The sequence below is a fragment of the Leguminivora glycinivorella genome, chromosome 1 (assembly GCF_023078275.1).
Source record: "Leguminivora glycinivorella isolate SPB_JAAS2020 chromosome 1, LegGlyc_1.1, whole genome shotgun sequence".
Lineage (NCBI taxonomy): Eukaryota > Metazoa > Arthropoda > Insecta > Lepidoptera > Tortricidae > Leguminivora > Leguminivora glycinivorella.
Window position 1 is genome coordinate 15,386,933 of NC_062971.1, and position 8,914 is coordinate 15,395,846.

General features: G+C 35.2%; 1 protein-coding gene across 2 annotated transcripts in view; it reads left to right on the forward strand.

The window, feature by feature from the left end:
* LOC125227705 (fibroblast growth factor receptor homolog 1-like) overlaps positions 1-5,112 on the forward strand; it is a 75,320-nt gene extending 70,208 nt beyond the window's left edge. The window contains exons 8-15 of one of the 2 annotated variants that reach the window (XM_048132017.1): positions 1,591-1,726; positions 1,938-2,197; positions 2,306-2,546; positions 2,664-2,853; positions 2,950-3,061; positions 3,474-3,667; positions 3,965-4,102; positions 4,547-5,112. In XM_048132017.1, the coding sequence (XP_047987974.1) occupies positions 1,591-1,726; positions 1,938-2,197; positions 2,306-2,546; positions 2,664-2,853; positions 2,950-3,061; positions 3,474-3,667; positions 3,965-4,102; positions 4,547-4,757 (1,482 nt within the window). In that variant the 3' untranslated portion in view covers positions 4,758-5,112. The remainder of the gene's footprint in view (positions 1-1,590; positions 1,727-1,937; positions 2,198-2,305; positions 2,547-2,663; positions 2,854-2,949; positions 3,062-3,473; positions 3,668-3,964; positions 4,103-4,546) is intronic. The other variant, XM_048132020.1, reaches the window with a different exon arrangement.
* Positions 5,113-8,914: the final 3,802 nt, after the last annotated feature.

An 8,914-nucleotide genomic window follows, 5' to 3' on the forward strand; every position in this document is an offset into this window, starting at 1 on the left:
TTGCAACTATATTCTGAATAACTGCATGTTATTGACTGCAAAAAAAAACTTTAGATAGGTAAGTGTGGATAACCGTAGACATCACTTAGCTCTACATTGTAATCAATATTTTTACACAATTTGATGCCTATACCCATTAATTTTGTGTTCGTATTGAGTTTATTAACTAAGATTGGTTTCAACTCCTTATTATTTCAACGGCTTAATACGGTTATACATCAATTTGTGTAATCTTGTTTTTTGTTACCTATGTTAAGAGTCCGAAGAGGCAAAGAACATGCTTCCGGAGACATGATCCATCTCGTCCAATTGAGAAATAAAACACCGAATGTTTGTAATACTAATTATTAATCCTTATTTAATAAGTATATGCCGTCGAATTTAAAATATATTTTTTTTATATTTGTTGAAAAATCATGCTTACAGCCTTATTTTAAGGGGTAGAATCAAGCGACACGTTAAAATTTGTATGGCCCTGTGTACTAAGTCGTTACGTAAAAACGAATTGAACGCCAAATTTACTTTTACAAATTATAATAAGCGTATATTCTAAATCGCAAAATCGAGTTAAACGCCATAAAGATGTTATTAATTCGTTTTGGTTTAAAGTTTTGATGATTTATAAACGCAATATCGATTTAACCGCCCTGTTGGTGTCGTTTAATTCGTTGTTACATATTTGAAATTGCAGGATATTTCGCTTGATGAGAACTAAGTATCAAGAGATTTTGTTATATCATAATATCTTGTGTGTGTAATCCTGGCTAGTACTAATGAATTATTATTAGTTACAATGCCAATTTTGCCATATATGCTGATTTTTTTGACATTTATTAAAAAAGTTGATTGCAGAACAAAACTAAATTGTTAGACGGATTAGTCCTAATCATTGTGGAGGAAAACATTTATTTACAATAGCGCTATTTACTCAAATATATGCAATTTTATTTTATTCCAGTATTCACTTTACCTCTAACAATTTGCATTAAAGAATCAAGCGACAAAATATGTCTCATAGTACGCTACGGCGAAATAAATTAACCTCATCGCAGTATTAGTTCAATAAAGAATCAAGCGGAAAAACGTTAATAACTTCGAAACTTGAATAGGTATGGTGTTATTTTTTTTATCAATTTAAATTATGAACACTTTTATAGGTTCAGTGTCAAAATTAACTTTTTTGCTTTATAAATGAACTTACAACAACAGATTCAAATTTCAAATCTTTCTAGCTCATTTTCTCGATTTCAACTAACTGTCGCTTGATCGCTTATTCCATAACACTGTCCATATTAATTTAAAGGTTTTATAAAACTTTACTGAACTTCAACGATGGTATATGCAGAAATGAGATAAAGATTCACCGTGTTTAACTAGAGTCCGTACTGAATTACTTGAGAAACGTGTTTGAAGCGCTATAGACAGAAAATTTGTATTTGACATGTATTGTGTGTGAAACGCTTCAGAATGTTACATACGTTTGCTTTTAGAACATTTACCAAAATTAATAGACGAATAAATTATCCGCACGTTAAATAATTTGGAAAAAAACTTTTAGGAAGGTTGCCAATTGTATGATAAATTTTTCAGAGTGATGATCCGGAAGACAAACCAGAAATGCTGACCATATTTAACGTCACTCAAGAAGACCAGGGTTGGTATATTTGCGTCGCCAAGAATACTTTGGGACAAGCGACAGCTAAAGGATATCTGACTGTCTTGGAATGTAAGTTAAAAAGTTACATGTAGGTATAAACTACATACAAGGCTCACCAAAGACTAATTTATAATGTTGGTACTTCGCACAGTAATATCTGATCTGACTGTCTAGAATGATATATTTGATCTTGAGATCCAGTTCATGTTTGATGTGGTACATGATGTGGCCCGTATTCACTGTAAAATTGGTTAATTCTTAATTTTTCTTATTTATTTAGCGATGCCAGTTCCCGTAGTACCAGAACACGCGGGGAAGCACACTCTCCTCGTCAATATCCTGACGGCTGTACTTGGCGCTATGTTCTTTGTCGCTGCCATAATAGTCGTAATGATATTCAAGAAGCTCAAACAAGAAAAGATTAAGAAGCAACTTGCCATGGAGACTGCGAGGGCAGTCATAGTGACGCATTGGACAAAGAAGATTACAGTAGAAAAACCTCAGATAGATGGTTCACCTAGCAGCGCTGAAGAAGCTTTGGTAAGTAAAATTAAAAAAAAACGTTGTTTGTGTAACATTATCTGAATGATTTAAATATTCCAAGAATATATGTGTGTATATTGTATTAAATCACGTTTTCGTTTCCAGTTGATGCCTGTGGTGAAAATCGAGAAACAGAAACTGCAACAGGTGCAAAGTAACACAAGCGATTCTATGGTGATGTCTGAGTACGAACTGCCGGTAGATATCGACTGGGAGGTTCCCAGAGAAACACTATCGTTGGGAAAAATATTAGGAGAAGGTGAATTTGGAAAAGTGGTAAAAGCAGAATGTGTTGGTATTTTGAAACCAGGTGTTCATTCGGTGGTAGCTGTTAAAATGTTAAAAGGTACGCAACTAGGTACTTTATTTATAAAATATAAGTGTAACATTATATTTCAGTGGATAACTTGACAAGACATGTTAATAAAAACAGTTATTGTATGCAAGTTGTCTATTGTTACAGAGGGGCATACTGATGCTGAAATGATGGCGTTAGTGTCAGAGATGGAAATGATGAAGATGATAGGAAAGCATGTAAATATTATCAACTTGCTGGGTTGTTGCACTCAAGAAGGCCCGCTGTACGTCATTGTAGAGTACGCGCCCAATGGCAACTTAAGGGAATTCTTGAGAAACCACAGGCCCGGCAACAGGTGTGTTACTGACAAGAGGCAGATATCAGAATCAAGATAAGTAATAATTTAATAAAACAAGCATGATGTTAAATATTTGTCTTATCCGTATTACAGGTACGAATCACCAACAGAAGATCTCAAAGATAAGAAAACTCTTACGCAAAAGGACCTGGTATCATTTTCATATCAAGTGGCAAGGGGAATGGAATATTTAGCATCAAGAAGAGTAAGTAATATTCAATTGTTTTAAGGAACAAATACATACATACATACATACAACATACATACAATCACGCCTGTATCACATAAAGGGGTAGGCAGAACACATGAAACTAAAGCTTCAGTGCCACTCTTGGCAAATAAGATTGAAAGAAAGCGTACTGTGACATTGCAGTGACAGGTTGCCAGCCTCTCGCCTACGCCACAATTTAACCCATAGATACCTATGCAACCCATACAACAAATACAATTATTTTTATAAAATACTTGACATACCATAATCTAGGAGGAAATTAAGAACTATAGGAGATGCAAGCACATACTGATCGCCATTTCGAAAAGCATTTGCCATTTAGGTGTAGTTTTTTTTTAACTCTTAACTTGCATAGTTATTGATAATTATTTTTCTTGTATTTCAGTGCATTCATCGAGATTTAGCTGCACGCAACGTTCTCGTCTCTGACGACTGCGTGCTCAAGATCGCAGACTTTGGGCTCGCAAAAGACGTCCAAAGCAACGACTATTATAGAAAAAAGACTGAAGGCAGGTTGCCTGTGCGGTGGATGGCCCCGGAATCCCTTTACCATAAGGTGTTTACTACGCAAACTGACGTGTAAGTTCAGCTTAATATATTATTTAAAACGAAAAAGCTTTTTCTGTTAAGTTTGTAATTACCTTATTTTTGAAGGTTCCTGTTTTTTTTTCACATTGATGATGGATTAAAAATTTCAACACTCTTTTCCACCTGTGGAATATGGGTTCAACTGTGTCACTGCAATATCACAATTACGTTTATTTCTACCCTTCAATTTCTAAGAGTGGCACTAAAATTTGTGCAGTTTCATTGCCCTTCCTTTTGGTAAAACATATATTTTCTATGTTAATTAATTTTCTGTTCATTGTTCTACAGGTGGTCATTTGGCGTGCTATTATGGGAGATCATGACTCTCGGCGGGACACCGTACCCCACGGTGGCAGGACAGTATATGTACCAGCACCTGAGCGCTGGACATCGCATGGAAAAGCCACCATGCTGTAGTCTTGAAATGTAAGTAAAATTTAATATTTATTGGATATTATAGCCGGTCAAACAAGCTCTACTAGTCTCAACTAGAAAAAGGTTGTATTCTTGTTCTGTGGTGCGATTTATAAATGTTCTATGGGGTAATAAGCATTTGCGCCTACATTTTTGAAACATGCCGCTTTTTATAACATAACTGACGGATGACTGATTTTTTTTTTACATAAGCGGTGTTGACATGATAAAATTGGTAAATACGACATACAAATAATACATGGCGCAGCCGGTAGGATATACGAAGGACTTTTCGTGTTAGTGCGTTTTCACATTATCCGTTCCGATATCGATCCGATATACGGATTTGTCCATTGAAATCCTTCCGACAACCGATATCGGATCGGATAATGTGAAAACGGACTTATTAATTCTCACTTTATTGTGAATGTTTCAAGATTTTTTCTCTAATTTCAGTTACATGTTGATGCGCGACTGCTGGTCCTTCAAACCAGATGACCGACCGTCCTTCGCAGAGCTGGTAGAATACTTGGACAAGATCCTTACAGTGACTGCTAACCAGGAGTACCTAGACCTCGGCCTGCCGCAGCTGGACACGCCTCCATCCAGTTACGACGGATCTTCAGATGAAGAGAGTGATAGTGAATTTCCATTTATTAACAATTAACGAAATGTGACTATTAGTGGAGTAAAGGACATAAACAAATTATCCAACCTTCAGTAGGTTGAGAGATTAAATGCTTTGCACAGCTCGCAGCAACACCAATTGAGTGATTGAGCATTGTCACTGTGCAGGCGACAACAGCAAATGTTGACTATGGTGCAAATGTTTGAATCTGTGCTGGCTATCTTTTGGCAATTTATGTTGTTGCTAGACGTCGCAACCTATCTGCCTTTATTATTTTTATCATTGATTAATGAAAGTGTGTATATTTTTTCAACAATTATACAAGGTGCTCGCGAGGAATCCATATAACTTTAACGGCATATTCTTGGTCACATTTTAAGACTAAAATGTCATATAAACTTTTCTAGATTTCGTCTAGTTTCAGAGTTATTGCCAATTTAAAAAAAAACATTTCCGTATTGTTACTCAGTAGAAAAGGTTTCTTAACGGCGCTGATGCGCAATTGTGGATTTGTGGAGCATAGTCTCACAGTAGTCATTGATAGATGTCAAAATGTGACAAGAAAAACTTCCAAATAATTTGGTTTTTAGAAAAATAAATGAAGGAACTCATTTTAATTGCCAACTTTATGGATAAAAATTTTTTTTATGTGAAAATACGTCCAAAAAAGTAAAAAAAAAAAACAAAAAAAAATTATTTTTTTTGCGAAAAATTTTAAAATTCATATAACATTTTTTCTTTCTTTTTACCTCAGAAACGCGTTTTTCAAGTTATGCGGGTTCCTCGCGAGCACCTTGTATACGGTTGCTTAGGACCAATAAACATAATACATAGAGTCCAATTTAAAAAAACATGACAGTCATTATTAATAAAAACTTATATTTTAATGTAGATTGGTTAGCAAAATTTAAATTTGGTCTAGGAAATTTTGAGTCAAAACTTTACTTTTTTTTTGTTCAGGGCAATGGAATAGAATTCTCAAAATTTATTATCCCTGATCAAGTAATATAGCAGAAAATAAGCCATTTTTGAAATAATATACGCAGATCCCTGTGCCATATCGTCACTACTTTTAAAAAAACTTGTATCTTCGTCTGTCAATGAAAAGAAAATTGTAGTAAGTATGTATGGAATGCATATAGACTTACTGCGTTTTAATTTTGAGGAGCAGCGTGAGATACGAGATTTTTTAAAAGTAGTGACGATATTTATTTTTTACATATGGACGATATGTAACTTAGTACATAATATATAAAAATGAAGTACAAGCCTTACTTGAGTAAAAAACCTGTTAAAGAAGAAAAAGTAAAATCATGGCATTGTAAATAATATAATGTTTTTACCCTATATTATGGATTGCATTATATTTATTATTTTTATTTGAAATATAGTGTAAATAAAAGGAATCTTTAATTTAGGATAAACCTATATTTATTTATTTTACAAAAATAATGTTAGTTTATTTTTTTAAAGATAGCTTATTATAAAATAGCAGAACATAGAAATATGTTATATCCATGACAAATATCATATAATAAAGGGAGAAGGATAATTTATATGTAGTATCTAGTCTGCAATTTGACGTGTAAATTGTTGTAAATATTTATTTTTTATATTGTAAGGATAGTAAATACTCGTATAAGCTTAAAAGAGATGTGGTCGGTATTATTATTGCTAAATATTATATTGTACTCAAAAACTACTAGGTACTGTATTCTGGGTGTCAAAAGTGACTAGAAAACAGAGGCTCTACTATGACTGCCTTGTATCAAATTAACTTATTTGTTGTTATTTTCATAACTTAATCTCGATAGCACTAATATGAATCAAAGGGAATGTAATCTGACACCAAGCAAAGCTCGCATGCCAATTTTCTCGAACTGTGTAAAAGGGCCCTAAGTTACGTACACGCTCGCGCATAATGTTATGTCTATTAAGGTGTCAAACTGGTGGTAATCGTAGGTACAGACAGGTAAACACTATGAAATGTTTCTAGACGTTGTTGATGATGTTAAGAATTAGGTGGTCCTGATTATGTGGATTGTGGACATCCGTTTTATGGTTTGCCTGATTGTAATGAGGTGCTATGATTTTTATCAGTAGTTATTTTCCTTGTAACAGAGCAGATAATTTATATGGCATAACCTTTATCAGGAGCATTTTTTAAACTAACTATAAAATTAATGTTAACATTAATGATCAAGAATGTAAGCAAGTTTAATATGGATTAATACATTGCATTTTACCACCAAAAATGTTTATTGTTGTACTTAAATACTTTTTTAGTTCTTAAAATAAAAACAGTAAGTTTGTATAAGGATTATCAATGAAATTGATTGTAAATATTAAATAATAATTATTGTTATTAAAATACACACAAACAGACGGACAGAGTCGCACCATAAGGCAAATACAGGGCGTCCGCGCCACGCCACCTGAGTGTAATTCAGAGTACATTTTGTATAGGAAGGACGTAAGGCGCGCCGCCAAGCGGCGCGGCGCGCGCCCCGCCGCCGCCACGCCACCTGGGGCGCGTCTTACGTCTTTCCTATACAAAATGTACTGAGGAGACGTTTTTTGAATTACACTGAAGCGGCGTGGCGCGGACGCCCGTTGCGCGCCCCGAGACACGCGACGTATAAGTGGGAACGCTGCCTAAGGGTTCCTTTTGTACCTTTTTGGTACGGAACCCTAAATACGACGAGTGTATATTAGAGTCTAAAATGCTAAGATAATTTTTGACAAAGACACAAAGCGTTTCGGTGTCGTAGCAGAATCGATTGCCGCGTTGGGGAATCAACAAGGGCACGTAGATAAAATGCTGATCGGTAATGAGTGTGAATTAACTCACTTTCTGTGGCACTAATACACAAGAGCGATAAAGAGAACTAACTAGGTACGATACACCAAGGAGCGTGAGCGTGAAAGATTGACCATTTGTCTACGCGCTTAAAGCATAATTTGTCTCGATATTGGCAGTCAAAGCACAATAGTTATTTGTTATACAAGAGTGCAAAGTTGGATTTTAACGCCGAGTGTGGAATTGAAAACGAGCAAGCGAAAGGATTCTATAGTTGAACCACGAGCGAAGCGAGTGATTCGAAAATAGAGCTTGTGAGTTTTTCAATACACGAGAAGTAAAATACATTTGCACTCGTGTGTAACACAAAACTTTTCCCATCACTATATCGAGGAAAGTACAACGCAAAAAACGCGTTTATCACTGCTTCCAGTAGTTCCACAGGTGGTAAAACATCTTCATCACTAGGTTAACCCACTTTTATCAATTTTAAAGCAGAAAATTTGCCTCTATTCAAGGTCAAATTACTTTATCCACTAGTGGATAAAATGCGTTTTTACCCGCTGGTATTAAAAGACAAAATACGTGTTTCCGAGCTAGTGAGGGGAAATAGTTATTTGTTTTACGAGGGGGCAAAGTTGTTGTTTAACCGCACGTGCCAATATTGATACCCGAGCAGGCGAAAGATTTCAATTTTGAACCGCGAGCGTAGCGAGTGGTTCAAAAAGTGGAATCTTGAGCGTTGCGAGGGTTTCAAGGCACGAAGGTTAAACAAACTTTGCCACCGAGTGAAACACAAAATTCAATATTTATGATTCAAAATCATAATTTATAGATAAATTCTACCAGCCAGCTTAAGACATCAAGTTAAAATTTGTATGAAATTACTTTGCACTCTTGTGGATAAAATGCAATTTTGCTATCTGTTTTCGAATAGCAAAGTAATCCTTTACCAGTTGGTGTGGTAAAAAAATATTGTATGCAACGGTGTTTAACTGAGTCCAAAAATACTCGTGGCGTCTTTATTAGCAAATTTCGGCTTCGCCTCATATTGTTACCCACGCCACTCGTCTTATTTGACCTCCTTTAAACACCGGTTGCATAAAATACCTATATGTTGTAACCAGGCATCGAAATTGCCTGAAATACAAAATTTGTATATTCTGTGGCCAGGGGACCGATTTTGAATCTCGAACGCACGAATTTGCCGTTCGAAAGTCTGTGGAAAACGACGTAATGTTAAATCTAGTGGTAATGACCACTCGTTTTTGATCCTATTAATACAATTTAAATCGCCAGTAGTGGAGATATTATTGAACGAAATTTACGAAATCGAATAGTCGACATTCAAAAATCGGCCCCAGTGTAGGTATGCATTACTGATTAAACGTGTTCG